This window comes from Panthera tigris, chromosome X, assembly GCF_018350195.1.
Source record: "Panthera tigris isolate Pti1 chromosome X, P.tigris_Pti1_mat1.1, whole genome shotgun sequence".
Classification (NCBI taxonomy): domain Eukaryota; kingdom Metazoa; phylum Chordata; class Mammalia; order Carnivora; family Felidae; genus Panthera; species Panthera tigris.
The window spans coordinates 18,182,501-18,201,099 of NC_056677.1; the positions used below are offsets into that span (position 1 = coordinate 18,182,501).

General features: G+C 41.4%; 1 protein-coding gene across 6 annotated transcripts in view; it reads left to right on the forward strand.

Annotated features, from left to right (window-relative positions):
• PHEX (phosphate regulating endopeptidase homolog X-linked) overlaps nucleotides 1–18,599 on the forward strand; it is a 232,999-nt gene that overhangs the window by 146,487 nt on the left and 67,913 nt on the right. For all 6 annotated transcript variants that reach the window (XM_042975235.1, XM_042975236.1, XM_042975237.1 and 3 more), the window contains one exon: nucleotides 17,422–17,499. In XM_042975235.1, coding sequence (XP_042831169.1) covers nucleotides 17,422–17,499 — 78 coding nt within the window. The remainder of the gene's footprint in view (nucleotides 1–17,421; nucleotides 17,500–18,599) is intronic.

An 18,599-nucleotide genomic window follows, 5' to 3' on the forward strand; every position in this document is an offset into this window, starting at 1 on the left:
TGAGGTCAGAGAGGTCTTTTCCTGCTTTCTCCTCTAGGGTTTTGATGGTTTCCTGTCTCACCTTCAGGTCCTTTATCCATTTTGAGTTTATTTTTGTGAATGGTGTGAGAAAGTGGTCTAGTTTCAACTTTCTGCATGTTGCTGTCCAGTTCTCCCAGCACCATTTGTTAAAGAGACTGTCTTTTTTCCATTGGATGTTCTTTCCTGCTTTGTCAAAGATGAGTTGGCCATACGTTTGTGGGTCTAGTTCTGGGGTTTCTATTCTATTCCATTGGTCTATGTGTCTGTTTTTGTGCCAATACCATGCTGTCTTGATGATGACAGCTTTGTAGTAGAGGCTAAAGTCTGGGATTGTGATGCCTCCTGCTTTGGTCTTCTTCTTCAAAATTACTTTGGCTATTCGGGGCCTTTTGTGGTTCCATATGAATTTTAGGATGGCTTGTTCTAGTTTCGAGAAGAATGCTGGTGCAATTTTGATTGGGATTGCACAGAATGTGTAGATAGCTTTGGGTAGTATTGACATTTTGACAATATTTATTCTTCCAATCCATGAGCAGGGAATGTCTTTCCATTTCTTTATATCTTCTTCAATTTCCTTCATAAGCTTTCTATAGTTTTCAGCATACAGATCTTTTACATCTTTGGTTAGATTTATTCCTAGGTATTTTATGCTTCTTGGTGCAATTGTGAATGGGATCAGTTTCTTTATTTGTCTTTCTGTTGCTTCATTGTTAGTGTATAAGAATGCAACTGATTTCTGTACATTGATTTTGTATCCTGCAACTTTGCTGAATTCATGTATCAGTTCTAGCAGACTTTTGGTGGAGTCTATCGGATTTTCCATGTATAATATCATGTCATCTGCAAAAAGCAAAAGCTTGACTTCATCTTTGCCAATTTTGATGCCTTTGATTTCCTTTTGTTGTCTGATTGCTGATGCTAGAACTTCCAACAATATATTAAACAACAGCGGTGAGAGTGGGCATCCCTGTTGTGTTCCTGATCTCAGGGAAAAAGCTCTCAGTTTTTCCCCGTTGAGGATGATGTTAGCTGTGGGCTTTTCATAAATGGCTTTTATGATCTTTAAGTATGTTCCTTCTATCCCGACTTTCTCAAGGGTTTTTATTAAGAAAGGATGCTGAATTTTGTCGAAGGCCTTTTCTGCATCGATTGACAGGATCATATGGTTCTTCTCTTTTTTTTTTTGTTAATGTGATGTATCACGTTGATTGATTTGCGAATGTTGAACCAGCCCTGCATCCCAGGAATGAATCCCACTTGATCATGGTGAATAATTCTTTTTCTATGCCATTGAATTCGATTTGCTAGTATCTTATTGAGAATTTTTGCATCCATATTCATCAGGGATATTGGCCTGTAGTTCTCTTTTTTTACTGGGTCTCTGTCTGGTTTAGGAATCAAAGTAATACTGGCTTCATAGAATGAGTCTGGAAGTTTTCCTTCCCTTTCTATTTCTTGGAATAGCTTGAGAAGGATAGGTATTATCTCTGCTTTAAACGTCTGGTAGAACTCCCCTGGGAAGCCATCTGGTCCTGGACTCTTATTTGTTGGGAGATTTTTGATAACTGATTCAATTTCTTCGCTGGTTATGGGTCTGTTCAAGCTTTCTATTTCCTCCTGATTGAGTTTTGGAAGAGTGTAGGTGTTTAGGAATTTGTCCATTTCTTCCAGGTTGTCCAATTTGTTGGCATATAATTTTTCATAGTATTCCCTGATAATTGTTTGTATCTCTGAGGGATTGGTTGTAATCATTCCATTTTCATTCATGATTTTATCTATTTGGGTCATCTCCCTTTTCTTTTTGAGAAGCCTGGCTAGAGGTTTGTCAATTATGTTTATTTTTTCAAAAAACCAACTCTTGGTTTCGTTGACCTGCTCTACAGTTTTTTTAGATTCTATATTGTTTATTTCTGCTCTGATCTTTATGATTTCTCTTCTTCTGCTGGGTTTAGGCTGCCTTTGCTGTTCTGCTTCTATTTCCTTTAGGTGTGCTGTTAGGTTTTGTATTTGGGATTTTTCTTGTTTCTTGAGATAGGCCTGGATTGCAATGTATTTTCCTCTCAGGACTGCCTTCGCTGCATCCCAAAGCGTTTGGATTGTTGTATTTTCATTTTCGTTTGTTTCCATATATTTGTTAATTTCTTCTCTAATTGCCTGGTTGACCCACTCATTCGTTAGTAAGGTGTTCTTTAACCTCCATGCTTTTGGAGGTTTTCCAGACTTTTTCCTGTGGTTGATTTCAAGCTTCATAGCATTGTGGTCTGAAAGTATGCATGGTATAATTTCAATTCTTGTGAACTTATGAAGGGCTGTTTTGTGACCCAGTATATGATCTATCTTGGAGAATGTTCCATGTGCACTCGAGAAGAAAGTATATTCTGTTGCTTTGGGATGCAGAGTTCTAAATATATCTGTCAAGTCCATCTGATCCAATGTATCATTCAGGGCCCTTGTTTCTTTATTGACCATGTGTCTAGATGATCTATCCATTTCTGTAAGTGGGGTGTTAAAGTCCCCTGCAATGACCACATTCTTATCAATAAGGTTGCTTATGTTTGTGAGTAATTGTTTTATATATTTGGGGGCTCTGGTATTCGGTGCATAGACATTTATAATTGTTAGCTCTTCCTGATGGATAGACCCTGTAATTATTATATAATGCCCTTCTTCATCTCTAGTTACAGCCTTTAATTTAAAGTCTAGTTTGTCTGATATAAGTATGGCTACTCCAGCTTTCTTTTGGCTTCCAGTAGCATGATAAATAGTTCTCCATCCCCTCACTCTCAATCTAAAGGTGTCCTCAGATCTAAAATGAGTCTCTTGTAGACAGCAAATGGATGGGTCTTGTTTTTTTATCCATTCTGATACCCTATGTCTTTTGGTTGGCGCATTTAATCCATTTACATTCAGTGTTATTATAGAAAGATACGGGTTTAGAGTCATTGTGATGTCTGTGTGTTTTATGCTTGTAGTGATGTCTCTGGTACTTTGTCTCACAGGATCCCCCTTAGGATCTCTCGTAGGGCTGGTTTAGTGGTGACAAATTCCTTCAGTTTTTGTTTGTTTGGGAAGACCTTTATCTCTCCTTCTATTCTAAATGACAGACTTGCTGGATAAAGGATTCTCGGCTGCATATTTTTTCTGTTTAGCACACTGAAGATATCGTGCCAATCCTTTCTGGCCTGCCAAGTTTCAAAAGAGAGATCAGTCACGAGTCTTATAGGTCTCCCTTTATATGTGAGGGCACGTTTATCCCTTGCTGCTTTCAGAATTTTCTCTTTATCCTTGTATTTTGCCAGTTTCACTATGATATATTGTGCAGAAGATCGATTCAAGTTACGTCTGAAGGGAGTTCTCTGTGCCTCTTGGATTTCAGTGCCTTTTTCCTTCCCCAGTTCAGGGAAGTTCTCAGCTATAATTTCTTCAAGTACCCCTTCAGCACCTTTCCCTTTCTCTTCCTCCTCTGGGATACCAATTATGCGTATGTTATTTCTTTTTAGTGTATCACTTAGTTCTCTAATTTTCCCCTCATACTCCTGGATTTTTTTGTCTCTCTTTCTCTCAGCTTCCTCTTTTTCCATAACTTTATCTTCTAGTTCACCTATTCTCTCCTCTGCCTCTTCAATCCGAGCTGTCGTCGTTTCCATTTTGTTTTGCATTTCGTTTAAAGCGCTTTTCAGGTCCTCGTGACTGTTCCTTAGTCCTTTGATCTCTGTAGCAGGAGATTCTCTGCTGTCCTCTATACTGTTTTCAAGCCCAGCGATTAATTTTATGACTATTATTCTAAATTCACTTTCTGTTATATTATTTAAATCCTTTTTGATCAGTTCATTAGCTGTTGTTATTTCCTGGAGATTCTTCTGAGGGGAATTCTTCTGTTTGGTCATTTTGGATGGTCCCTGGAGTGGTGAGGACCTGCAGGTCACTTCCCCTGTGCTGTGGTGTATAACTGGAGTCGGTGGGCGGGGCCGCAGTCAGACCTGATGTCTGCCCCCAGCCCACCGCTGGGGCCACAGTCAGACTGGTGTGTGCTTTCTCTTCCCCTCTCCTAGGGGCGGGATTCACTGTGGGGTGGCGTGGCCCGTCTGGGCTACTTGCACACTGCCAGGCTTGTGGTGCTGGGGATCTGGCGTATTAGCTGGGGTGGGTAGGCAAGGTGCACGGGGGCAGGAGGGGCCGGCTTAGCTCGCTTTTCCTTAGGTGATCCACTTCAGGAGGGGCCCTGTGGCAGCGGGAGGGAGTCATATCTGCTGCCGGAGGTTTGGCTCTGCAGAAGCACAGAGTTGGGTGTTTGCGCGGAGCGAGCAAGTTCCCTGGCAGGAACTGGTTCCCTTTGGGATTTTGGCTGGGGGATGGGCGGGGGAGCGCCTTTGTTCCCCCCCAAGCTGAGCTCTGTCGTCCGGGGGCTCAGCAGCTCTCCCTCCCTTTGTCCTCCAGCCTTCCCGCTTTCTGAGCAGAGCTCTTAACTTATGACCTCCCAGAGGCTAAGTCGCGCTTGCTGTCGGAACACACTCCATCCCTCCCCTGCGCTTTTGCCAGCCATACTTGGGGGCTCTGCTTGGCCGGCGAGCCGCCCCTCCGCCCCGGCTCCCTCCCGCCAGTCTGTGGAGCGCGCACCACCTCACCGACCTTCCTACCCTCTTCTGTGGGCCTCTCGTCTGCGCTTGTCTCCGGAGACTCCGTTCTGCTAATCGTCTGGCGGTTTTCTGTGTTATTTAGGCAGGTGAAGGTGGAATCTAAGTGACCAGCAGGACGCGCGGTGAGCCCAGCGTCCTCCTACGCCTCCATCTTCCCTCTCCTGGGATCTCCTCTTTGAAGATGACCTTTTCACAAGGTGCTTCTCTTCCCATCTGTTCCCATCCCATCTTCTATATTCTTGTAGTGTTTTCCCTTCCCTCTCCCCTTTCCCTTTCCTTTCCCTTTCCTTTCCCTTATCCCCTCCCACTCTTTCTCCCTCTCTCCCTCCTTTCCTTCCTTCCTTTTGCATTTTGTTCTCCATATATGATCAACTGTGAGCTCCTTGAGGACAGGAATGCAATTTATTAAACTCTGTATCTCAACTCCTGCCATACATGACAACATGGATGAATTTCACAGATGTACTGTTGAGTGAAAGAAGCCAGACACCAAGAATACACACTTTTTTTTTGAAGTTTAAGAACAGGCAAAACCAGGGGCATCTGGCTGGCTCAGTCAGTAGAGGATGTGATTCTTGATCTCAGGGTTGTGAGTTCAGTCCCCATGTTGGGCATGGAGCCTACTTAAAATAAATTAATTTAAAAACACAAGCAAAACTAATTTGTGGAGATAGAGGTGAGAATGGTGGTTATCTTGGGTGTAGAGGGATTATTGATTGGCAGGACACAAAAGGAGACTTCTGGATACTTATAATTGTTTTAAATCTTGTCTTGGATCTACTAAGGAGCCTGCATGTGCATTTAAAATGTTTTTGATTTGTACACTTAATGTATGTGTACTTTGTGTATGTTATAGCTTAATAAAAATTTAGAAAGATGTTTTCCAATATGCAACACTTGTTTGGCAATTATTAGTCTTTCCAAAAAAGGCTGAATATTGAATGGATGTTATGATGAAGAAAGTGGTCAGTCTTAATCACCATATGACTTTGGCCAAATTTTAAGGAAATTGTAGCATACATTTTGAAAAACACAGAGGATGTCATAGTTTGATTTGGTACTGTTATTTGCAACACTGATTACATCTCCGCCTGGCTGTTGAAAATAGGGATAGCAAGACTTGTGGTTTGGGACCATTTGTGCAGATGGCATGGCACGGGACAACGGAGACTTAGGGCTATAGTCCCATCAGGTCGATGGAACACCTCATTTTTAATTGAGTCTCTTGCTTCCACTTCTGTGTTTTCTTTCCTTCCCCTTGTCCTTTTATCATTCGTACTTTGAAGTGAAATCTGCAACTCTAATAGATACTACTGACGCTCATGTGGCAGCTCTACCAGATGGTATTTGAATCTCGGGTGTTACTTGAAAAATGAAAAGACCAAACACATGCACAAATGAATGAAGGTTGAATTAATCTTTATAATTAAATGGAATATTACCCTGTTATGACTGATTTTAGCTTTCAAACTGGATTGCATGCTAATTTTTCAGTGAACTGTAATTGTATTAACATGGCTTTTTAGGTGCTTCAAAGTACTTAAAATACATTTGCCAAGTTACTGAGAGAAAAGTTACTAGAACTTTTAATCTAAACATCTCTGAGATCTTGGGGTACATTTGTATTATGACTTGTCATTGTAAAGTATTTTCCAATGGTTGATCAATTCTTTGCCCTTGTCATCCTGGGATTTAGGTGGCACTGGCCACTGATTGAACTGCAGATGCCCAGTGAACAGTCAGAAATTGTTGGAAGAGAGCCTGGTGCTTTCTTCATAAAGTACTCCTGTTGGTATAAGAGTGGTGGTGACCAGTGGGATGCCTAAGCAATAATGAAGGGGGGATGAACCCTTGTCTTATGGATGGACACCACCATGGCAGGCTTCTCAGAAATGAGTCTAGAAGCCTTGGCAAGTATCACAACATAGAGCATCTAGCAATCTAGCCCAAAGTTGAGCATGCAGGAGAATCCCTTACCATACTGCTTCTTAACGCTGAGTGACATTGTACCCCTGGGGAACATTTGGCAAGGTCTGGAGACAGTTTTGGTCACAACTGTGACATGGGGACGGGGGAGAGTTACTGGCATCTAGTAGCTTGAGACCAGGGATGCTGCTAAACATCCCACAGTGTGCAGGACAGACCCCCACAGATGAGAATCATTTGGCCCAAATGTCGTTAATGCCAAGGTTGAGAAACCCTGCCTCACAGTAAGGTTTGTTATAATGCAGGTTATTGGAGCGGAGTCCTGAGACGTTCTGCCTTAGTAGGTCTGAGGTGGGTCTGTGAATTTTTGCATTCTTAACAAGCTCTCAAGTGCTGCTGCCACTGCCAGTCTCAAAGTAAAGCTTTGAGAAGCCCTGAACTAGAGGGCTGTGGTGTCAAAGCTGCAAGCTGTATGTATGGGCGTTGGTTGTGTAGCATCCCTCTCTTGTAGAAAAACTATGTGACAATTCACATTGGCCTCGTTTAATCATTCAGCAAGGTTATCTCATATGCTCTTTGCCCCCACATTATGAGGGAGGGAGGTGAAAAGTTTTTTAGGCTAGTAAAGAATTGTTTATGTCACAGGTAAACCTTAATGGAAAGAATGACCACAGGGGCACCTGGATGGCTCAGTTGGTTAAGCATCCGACTTTGGCTCAGGGCATCATTTCACAGTTTGGGGATTGAAGCCCTGCATCGGGCTCTGTGCTGTCAGCACAGAGCCTGCTTCATATCCTCTGTCCCTGCCTCTCTCTGCACCTCCCCCTTCATGCTCTCTCTCAAAAATAAACAAGCATTAAAAAAAAAAAGAATGACCACAAGACCCACTCATTTGCAGTGTTGATGAGAGAGTAGGATATGTTTCTTTAAGTTAATCTCCAACTTGGTTTCCATTTAAATAAGTAACTTAATAGTTGAAGGAGGATTAAATAGCTGACTAAATTTACCTGAGAAATATTATGTGTTAGGGACTGGATGTTGCTTGTGTGTTTCTAAGCCCTTTGAATTTTGACATTTGAAAGTGATTTTTAATAATTTCCATGCAGTTTTTCTCCCCCCCACCCCCAGAAGCACATTGATTTTTCCATGGTATTAATTCCTGCTTCTGGTTAATATTTTTATGCTGTCCCTATTTTAAAATTCAGGTGTTTACCTCAACAAAACATGAAACCTTATGTTGAGTCACGTGTTTATATCTTGATGAAACTGTTCAAAAACTTAACCTTTGACCCTTATCTTCCCCTTGCTATCTTTACTATTAGTTTTGAAAAATCTGGGAAGCTTTTATTGTGAAGAGGTGTTGGCAAACTACTTATACAAGGACCCAAGTAGTAAATATTTTATAGGCCCTGTGGTCTCTTTTGTGGTTACTCAGCTTAGCAGCTGGAGCTTGAGAATGGACATAGGCTGCTAGACAAATAAGCTTGGCTATTGTTGGAGAGGAAAAAGTTTTCCTCTACCCTTTGAGGTCAAGTGTTTGGGGCCTGCGAATTAAACTGCCAAAGACAGATTAGCAAGAAAAAAGACAAAGTTTATTTCCTTGAGTAGGTGGGAGCCCACAGCAAGTGTAGCTCAGAGAACCCCATTGAAAATTTGGGGCTTCAATACCATCTTAATGGGAATGGGTTAGGATTTCAAGTGGCAGTAAATGGTGGGAAATGATTGAGCAATATATGGGGGAAACTAATAGAAAGTACAGTTTGTTTTAGTAAGGTCTGTTTATGCAATCTCATCTCTGGTTATAGGAGTCATTTCCTCTGGCATAGAAAGCCTCCCTTGAGGCTTCCATGACAGTGGAATTCTTCTGGAAGGCTCTGCTTTTAAGCAAATAAGGGGGGTGTAGAGAAAGCCTCTTCCTGCATCTATTGATTCTCAAATACCTTCAGTTCAAAAGAATTCTTAGGCCATGGTGGCATATTGTGCACCCCTTCAGCAGATTCCTGTAAAACCATTTACAAAAACAGGTGGTGGACTGGTTTTGGCCTGTGGGCTGTAGTTGCTGACCTGATGTGGAGCCCTGTGTGGGTGACAGAGAAAAATATTCGTGACTTTGGCCCATATAAAAGCCTGACTACAATATAGGACTGTTCCAGCTCTTGGACTTTTCTCATCTTGGCTGTGTCTGGACAAATGGGTTTAGCTAATTGAAGCTTAGGATATTCATTTGAGAAGGTTTAGCAGCTGTTGTGTGTTTGCAAAAAGTTTGTTAGCAATTGACTATATGTGATTGAAAGTAATAAAAAGACACTGATTTTTTAAAAAATTGTATGATCTTGTCACTCTTCCTGTTCAGTTTTAAAGGGAGTGTATGAGACTTCCCTCTGTTTTTAAGGTAATATTGCCCCTACCTACCCTCAGGGGGATATGTTGTTTTATGGATTAACCCTTGGATAGTTTTGGGTTCTTAACTCTATCACTGTTACCTGCTCCATTTATTTACTAAGAACATCCAAATTTTTGTTTCTTTCTTTAACTCTGTTGGGTGCAGTACGCATCCAAGTGAGGGGATCATCACAAAGACATCCGGGGAATGTTCAGCACCAGTTTGGCTACACTATAGCTTACCTGTGCGTGTGTAGTTTTCCTTTTTCAGACTGGAAAAACTGCCCACCTCCAAGACACGTGGAGTTGGAGTTTTCAAAACAAGAGGAGGGATGGATGGAGCTGGTTTGCGATGTGGAATACTTCCTAGAATGTTGTCTGTGTTTGGCGAGAAATGGGTATTGTCTGCTCCACTGGGACATGACTCAGGCAGGGTTTAGGATGGAAGAGCCGAAATCTGAGCCTTCCTGGCTTCCAGCTCTTGTAAAATCACAACTGTGACTTGCACCTATAAAGTCCTCTGATTTAGGGGGGCGCTGAACTTATCTTCCACCCCAGCATGATGCATGAGCCTGTGAACCACACCCAAAAGCAATTTGCAGAATTAAAGTTTTCGAAGACTCCTAATAAATCAGTGCCATTCTTACTGAGAAGATAAAATTTGATTTTTCAGATAAATGCATTGTTATTATTTTTGGGATCCAGATAGCCCCAGAGGATATTAAAGCCTGTTCCCCAGGCTAATTTTCATCAATACCGTCAGCTCTGTTTAGGATAATATCTTCCGCCAAGGCATCTACACTAGTCCATCATTTGTTTGGTATTATGAAAACGGCCATTGTTTTGAAGGATAGTGTAATTCATGTACGGTACGGTCTCCTGAACTTTTGGATGCTTAAAGCTCAGAATTTTGATTGATGTTTAATCGTTATTACAGAACTCATCAGAGAGAATGAGGCCTCAGTGTGGTTAAGCCGGACTCAAGCTTGCTTTTTTTTTTTTTAATGTTTATTTATTTTTGAGAGATACAGAGACAGAATGCAAGTGCGTTAGGGGCAGAGAGAGAGGGAGACACAGAATCCGAAGCAGGATCCAGGCTCCAAGGTGTCAGCACAGAGCCCGACGCGGGGCTCGAACCACGAACCGTGAGATCATGACCTGGGCCGATGTTGGACACTCAGCTGACTGAGCCACCCAGGTGCCCCCTGACTGAAGCTTTCAAAGCCATTGCAAGCTTAAAAAAATCGTGCTATAAATTGTTTGTAAAAGGGCAATTGATCATCACGTTCCTTTTTTTTTTAAGTTGGTTAAATTTATAAAAAAGAAAAAAAATGTGCTAAGAGACTTAACTAGGAAGCAGAAACACAAAGCTGTTTAATTAAGTGATTAAAGCGATCCCTTTGATGTAATACATGCAAGACATTTGAGAATTTACCTGACTCTCCAAAACAGCCAAGTCAGTGGGGATTAAAACAAATGAGCTTTCCATCTTGCTTTCTGCCAATCAGCTTAATACTAAGTGGCTTTGAAAATTCAGGAGTAAAGCACCCCTCCTGACCAGTTTTAAATCAGTTTGGTCATCTGTGTCAAAATTAGACAGTGTTTCATTGTCACAGCCAAGTAAAGCAGAATTACGTTTGTTTCTGTTTTTCCCACCAGCACTGTCACGTTGTAGTGTACCTTGTGGAAAATTCTGGGAAGGAGGGGTGACTTACATGTTTAAATCACATTGTGTTTTAAATTTCTGATGTTCCTTGTTTTTCTGAGTTCATCTGTGGTAGTTATTCTCTCTCTCTCAATGGAATAATCCTCACTTTATGAACTCTCTGTTGTCTCCACAGGATTAATTGTAATTTTTTAGAGCTCTAGCCCTAAGACTTTAGGGCAAGGAATAAACTCCTAAGCAATTAAGATTTGTCATATGTACATGTTAGTAATAGCAAAGAGCAAAACAAAATAAAAAGTAGCTAAAAATGCATGCAGATGCACATACACCCCCCCCCCCCCCCCCCCCCGCCGCACTGTTCAGTGTGAATCACTTGGGCGGGCATTGTTGAGCACTTACTGTGTACTAGGCCCTGTGCCACCAATTGAGGCGACTCGATGAACATTCCACTCTCATTGAATTGTCTATGTCAGCCCAGCAAACTACGGCTCTTGAGCCGTGCTTGGCATGCTGCTTATTTCTGTATGGTCTACAAGTTAAGAATGGATTTAACATTTTCAAATGGTTTAAAGAAATCAAAATAAGAATATATCATGATACATAAAAGTTATATGAGATTCAAATTTTAGTGGAACACAGACAGAGCCGTTCATCTGTGTGTCATCTACAGCTGCTTTCCGAGGTACAATAGCAGAGTGGAGTAGTTGCAATAAAGACCATATGGCTGGCAAAACTGAGAATATTTACTATCTGATCATTTACGGAAAAAGTTTGCTCGCCCTTGATCTAGGTGATTCAACTTTTCCTTTCCCAGCTCCTTTATTATTCAAATACTTCTTTTCAACTCTCTGTTTCACTGTATTTGTATTAGAAGTAAAATTACCCACATTTTACACATGAGAAACTGAGAGGTTCAGAAAATTAAGTCAGTGCTGTTACTTTGTAGTAGCAGTAATCACAAGTTGTCATAGAATATTTTTCCTCAGTTCCATTATACAAATACAGTGAGACCATGGATCATTTATATATTTTTATGTTTCTTTAGCCAAGGAAAATCCTGGCCTTAGAGTACTTTCTCAATAAGTTATTTGTTGATTGATTGGAATAGCTTATATTAAGACAGTTTTGGTTCTCCTCAGGAATCAATTCCAATGGATTTTAAGCATTGCTCCATTTTCCAGAAAGTTCCCTTGGTTCTGACAAAGTCTCTTTTTCCCCTACTTTTTTCCTCCTATGGTAAGATCAGTTAATATGGAAATGTGCCTTGATATCAGCAGCCTTAAATGTCATGTGGCAGACTGTAACCTTTCATATTTTCTGATACTGTTGTTGACATTGGTCAGAGTGGTTTATCAACCAAATTACTCATTATATGAATCAACATTTATTGTGTGTGCGTCTATCACTTGTTATGTGCCTGCCATTGTGTTGCATGTGGGGAACACAATGGTGATTACATGGAATAGGCCATTGGCTTAATTTCAGTAGTAGCAGAAAGAAGGTTCTCTTAGCTATAAAAGCCTCCTTTATAATTGGATTTATCCCTTTGGTTAATGAAGTACTGTTTTAAATACAGATCTTTCTTCAGGGTTAATACGTTAGATTGCTATTAGTCACTCACATTTTATTAAACATTAGTTTGAGGCCTCAGTGACAGCTAATGGATTAGCTGCCTTAAGGGAATAACAGTTTTGATGGATGGTGAGGGAAGGGGAGATGACTTTGGAGCCAGTGCATTGCCAAGGAGAGGCCAGTTTGGGTATGGTCAGGGAGCAAGTGGTATGAACACCCCCAGGACCTGCTAGATGTTGGGAGGAATGGATACAGGATACAGAAAGGAGAGGGAAGCAGAAACCAGTATGGCAAATACGAAAGGCAACCTTTTTCTTTGACCTTTTCTAGAATTAGCTTTCATAGTGTTGCTTGTGTCCATTTTCTAAGGTGTGTGAACAGTGGCCCTCAAAAGAGTCCCCAGACTTTTTTGGAAGTGTGAATAGTCTGGGTTCTCCTGGCTCATGCATAGAGTTTAGCTTTGCTTGGAAAATCTTCCACCATGCTCCAAGAATCTCATGGGCACATCTGTCTCCGCATTGACTACCGCCTTGCTTCACCAGCCTTTCCTCTCTCCCCACTTTGCATGGCCCTCTGAAACTGGACCTCTGATTAAAGAGAGTGACAGTCTTCCTCAGGGGAGTTCAGGCATTTGGTTAAGAGTGTGATCTGGTCTGGCCTTACCTGAAGGACCCTCTAAATAAGCACAATTACTCTAAATCTCTGGAAGAAGTCACGTTTCTACTTTCTGTGTGTAACCTGCAGTTAGCATTTATTCATCGTCTACTCAGGACCAAGGCATAAAAAAGTGCTTTACAGGATGTGTCATTCTGAATCCTTGCAGACAACCCTCTGAAGTAGGCCCTATATTTTTCTCAGACTGCATCTGAGGAAAAGGAGAGCATATTAGGGTTACATTCAGCTACAGCTAATGGAAAACATGGCATACCATGCCTTAAACAAATAAGGGGTTTACTTTCCCTATGTCATGGAGGAGAAAGGTAGGAAGTTCAGGGCTGATATGCTGGGCTCCAGATGCCATCAACCCATCATTCCAGCATCTTTAGCATGTAGATCTTCTTCACGTTTCATGCCTTGTGATTACAAGATGGCTGCTCTACCTCTGGCATTGAATCGGCATTATAGGAAAGAAGAGGAAAAGCTAAAGCAGTGGTTCTCACTTCAGGGCAGTTTTTCCCCTAGGGAATTTTTGGAAATAACCGGAGACAATTTCGGTTGTCCAGACTTGGGGTTGGGTGTTTATACTGGCATCTAGTGTATAGAAGAAGCTGACAACACTGCTAAACATCCTACAGTCTACTGGACACCTTCCACAACAATTATCTGGCTCAAAAATGTCAATAGAGCTGAGATCTAGAAACCCTGGACCAAAGGAAGAAAACACAAACCAGCCAAATCTGTCCTTTTTAAAAATGGACTCCTGGAAGTGGAACACGGCCATTAGCCAGAATCTCATTCCATAGCCAATTCTAGCTGCAAAGGAAGCTAGGTGATACAGCTATTTTTTTGTTTGTTCTTTTGTCATCCTGAACAGAATTGGAGTCTGATACTAAGAGAAGGAAAGTAGAATGGATATTCAGTAGACAACAGGAAGTATTTGCTTCTGAAAAGTAAGAACTTTGCACAAGGTCACAGAGGTGGTGAAGATCAGCAGTGGCTTGAGCCTACTCCATTGAGGAAGGACATTTGGTTGTCACATGCAGCAGTCCCTTTCCAGAATTTTGTCTGAATAAGGAATGCAAATGCATGCAGTGGTTACAGAAAACTCTGGAGTTTTTGATCAGTCACAGTCAGCCTAGGAAATATTCCTTGTTGAACATAATATGCAGTCTGTTACCTATTTATACCACCGTTCTCTCAGTATTTGCATTGGGACTTGCCTTTCCTTCTTGTCTGTGTCGCCAACCCATGGGGTAACTAATTTCAGGTCTGTCTCACGATACTTTGCCCTTGAGCAAATCATCAAGCTGTTGGTATTCATTTATCTCATTCATGAAAAGTAAAAAGGTGATGTAATCACTGTTTGCCTTAAAGGGTGTATCAGAGTTCATGCGGGAACATGAATGCCCTTCAAAGTGTATCAAGGAAGAAGATGTATAATACAGGGAATTGGAGGCTTCTGCAACTGTTGGGAAGGCTGGAGAGCAAAGGCCACAATCTCTCAGTGAACTGCTGCCCTCACACAGAAGGGGTCTTCTCAGGAGACTGCCTGGAAGCTGCTGGCACAGCGCTCCCTCTGCCATCCGCAGATGGCTCTGTGTCTGCCCATAGCTCCCAATGAAGTGAATAAATAGTGTCTCCTTCTACCTTTGCAATGTCCTATAAGTTGTTCTCATTGACAGATTCTAACGTGGAGCCATGCCCCACGGGATTTCTGGAGATGGACTTCTGAAGCTTCTCGGAGAAGAATGTAGAATGGGGCGGGGTGGGATGATGTGGAACTGACAACAGACTGTCTGACAGAGGGACCATTGGAGTTTGAATGGAGGCATACATAAAGGGCACATTTTGGAAAGAAGAGCACTCTGTTCAGCTGTTGGCAATGTTGCTACTAGTCTTATTATCTTATTCTATCTATATGTCCTTGGGAGATGAATTACAGATTCTTTGTAGCTTTCTTCTGGCTCTCTTCAAGTCTTGGTATTGCTAAATAAATAATAAAAAAGGATTCAATGACCTGCATGTACAGTGTAGAAGGTAATATATTCTGTGAAGCTCCGTAGTGCAGTGGGGGTCCCAGAACGCGAGGTTTGAAAAACAATGCATAATTCATCAGCATGCTCCAGGAAGACCCAGCTTATATATCTCTTCACTTTTGGGGAAACTATCTGGAGCTCTTTATTTGCTCTATGTTACGCAAGTGACTAGTGGCGAACTCATAAAATGCAACGAGGACTTAAATGCAATGAGGGAAACACTACTACAACAGTCTTGAAACAAGGGAATTTATAGGCATAGGAGGCATTGTGTGGCGTTGGGGGAGAGTTGTAACCTCTAGTTATCTGTTCTCTAGATCACATCAGGCTTTCAGTGTAACTCACAGGTTTTTGAAGGCAGAATTTGATCTGTGCTATATTTGAGGCTGGAACAACAAAATCCATTATGACTGTGTCCTATGGCACTTGTAAAATCCTTTCTGAGTCTTTGAGTTTCAAATTTCTACTGATATTTAATATTTGAATTACCTCAAGGAAGATAAGGAAAATGTATTATGTTATTCTGTTTATTTCTTGGGTGAGGAAAATTGAAAGGGACTAAAGGTAAAAACTCATCAGCAAGAGCAATATGCAAAGGTCACTGGTTTTGCTGTGCTCAAATGAAACCAGTGTGTTTGGGGTTGCCTGGTGTCTAGTGTTGGGTCTTCTGGAGACAAAGCTGGAGATGAGGATTTGGGTGCAAGTGATTTAGGATTTATTCTGCAAGTGCTCCCAAGAGAAACCAGCAAAGGAATAGGAGAAGCCAGCCAGAGAAGGGTGAGAGGCAGCCAAGGGTGTGATTTTAGGGGAAGTCTCAAACAGCCTGATTGTTCAGGGGAACTCTGGAGTGCAAATTAGACCTCACAGTTTGTCCCGAATTGAGGCAAAATAGCGGGGCTTTCCTACTCCTGCTACAGCCAGGCATTGGCTGAAGGCTGCTGGGGTAGGTGGGGGGTGGGGATGGGATCTGAAGGTAGATGAACTCCCAGGAAAGAACTGTTTGAGTACAGGCCAGGGGCTCCAGTAGCCCTAGGGCAGGCCTTCTAAGATCTGATGTGCTGGCCACGAAAAGAAAAAGAACATTAGATGCTGGGGAGGGTGTGGAGAAGCAATAAAAAGGATCCCAGGGGGATCTGGGTAAATCCCTAATTTCTCTTTGAGTAAGCCACTCTTTGGTTTTTATGAAATCTAGAATCTGGAGAGAGGATAGAGACATATTTTCACATGGGATTGTAAAGTTTTTCTAGAGCAAGAGTTGGCAAACCTTTTCTACAAAGGGCTGGATAGTAAATGTTTGAGGTTTTGTGGGCCACAGAGTTTCTGTTCCAGCTACTCAACTCTGCCTCCATAGTGCAAAAGCAGCCACAGATTATGTGTAAATGAGTGGGCGTGGTTGTGTTCCGATAAAACTTTATAAAAACAGATGGAGGTGGGGTGGGGAAGAGAGGGGACACTAGATTTGGCCCATAGTTTGCCAGTCCCTGATATGCAAGTTCCTTGTATGGGCCCAAGGTGATTTTTCCTCTATTCATTCTCTTTATGCTGCAGAACACAGGGAGTAATTAGTAGGTCTATCAAAGGGATGGTTGTGACACATCTTACGTTAGTCTGGACCCTCTACCTCCAATCTTTCTGGCATTCTGGCCAGCATCATTCTCAGTGTTGCATGGTAATCTTGCTGAAGGGTGACTCCTCTTGTTTTACTCCTGCTAAAAATATTTAGTTCTCTCCTATCTATTGACTTTTTAAAAAAATGTTTTATTTACTTTTGAGAGAGAAAGAGCGTGAGCAGGGGAGGGGCAGAGAGAGAGAGAGGGAGAGAGAGAATCCCAAGCAGGCTCCCTGACGTAGGGCTCGAACTCACGAACCATGAGATTGTGAACTGAGCCAAAGTCGGACACCTCACCAACTGAGCCACCTAGGCGCCCCTGTCCTCTCCTGTCTATAAAATAAAATACAGACTCTTCGCATGGCATTCAGGAATCCCTGTGAACTGGCCCAAACCAGTTTTCCTGCATTGGTTACTGCTCTCCCCTCCTAGTGCTTTCTAGTCCAGCTACAGCAAGCTACGCCCCCCTCTCTGTGCCATGATCTTCTTTCCTGGGCCCTGTCTTTGCCCCTTTTGTTTGCTCTCCCGGAATGTTCTTCATCTCACTTCTGCATTTTGAAGTCCCAGCCATTCTCTAAGGATCAGTTTGGTCACCTACATTAAACCTTTTTCCCATGAGGAATTAGTCTCTGCTCTGGACTTTGATAACAATATTTTCTTTGTTTTAAAACCTGTATTTTATTCTTACTATATATTTGTTTGTTACATTCACTGTATTGTTAACGTATTGAGGGTAGGGACTGAATTTAAAAAAGTGGATTTTTTTTTCTTTATTTCACAGTGGGTTGCATACAGTGTACTAGATACTCAGTAAAGAGAGTTTTCAGATGAAAGTTGCATTCCTAGGTTGTGTGATTATTAATGATTTGAGTGCTGAGACTCTGACATCATTTTTTTCTTTCATTTTTATAGGCAAGAGCTGTTTTGGCAAAAGTTGGCTATCCTGAGTTTATAATGAATGATACTTATGTTAATGAAGACCTCAAAGCAGTAAGTGCTAAATATACTGTATTTTTGTTTTTTTGGAAAGTTTTACTGGCCTTGTGCCTTTCAACTAACCCAAGTCCAAGCACTTAAACCGGGTAGTGCCAGAAAGCACCAACTTTTGATTCATTCCTTGGCTAGATATGAGCCTCAATATGCCAGGCGTATCACAAGATTTAGAGCAGATTCAAATTAAAGGAAGTGTCAGAAAGAATGCATAGCTGAGTGGGTACCATAAAGCAAATGGACCTGGATTCGGTCTAATTTGATCATAAAGGAAAGAATTAAGCAAATTGAGTATTTTACAATTAGTGGGCATGTTCTAATGTAAAATGCATGATGTTTGTTGTTAAACATTCTTTATGTGCTTCACTCCTATTAAATGACTAATAATAAATCTGCCTGCTGGGAGTTAACTTCATTAAACTTCATGAGTGTTTTGGCAGATTAAGTGCACATACATATGACTCCACAATTTATTGTGAGTTGGACTGTATATTTGCAGTAAGCTATTGATGGAGGAATAGCAATAATTCTTTTATTTTCTGATATTTTGGGACATGTATTTTCCAGTAGATATATTCACCACAGGGCTTTCTAATCACAACCAGTGTTACTTCCTTTCCTATAAATAGTTCTGATAAAGAACTTTTCTTCCTCACAAAACCCCCTATTTTTACCACTTACTAGATTTTCTTGAAGAAGTAGTTTTTTAGTTTGTTATATAAGTAAGGTTCTGAGGTACAGGTCTTCCCTGAAATTGTAGTTTGACAAGTCACATATCTAGAAGAAGTCCTAGCTTTGTAGATGAACATCAGACTTTTATAAGCTTATTCAGAAGTGAGAGAAAGCTTTAATGATAAAGTTTCCCCATTGGGCTCCAAGATGTGGCCTTCCAAAGCATATTGATCCAGTTGCTATGTAGGAAAATACATATGCTTCAGCCCATCTTACACATTGTTTTGATGCTGAATGGTCTCACTATTACTATGATAATTAAAAATATTGCTCCACCTGACACATTCCTGTACATTATATTTTAAGCTCCACAGTGATCCTATGAAGTAGATGGTGTTTATCCCCATTTTGCAGAAAAGGACGTAGAG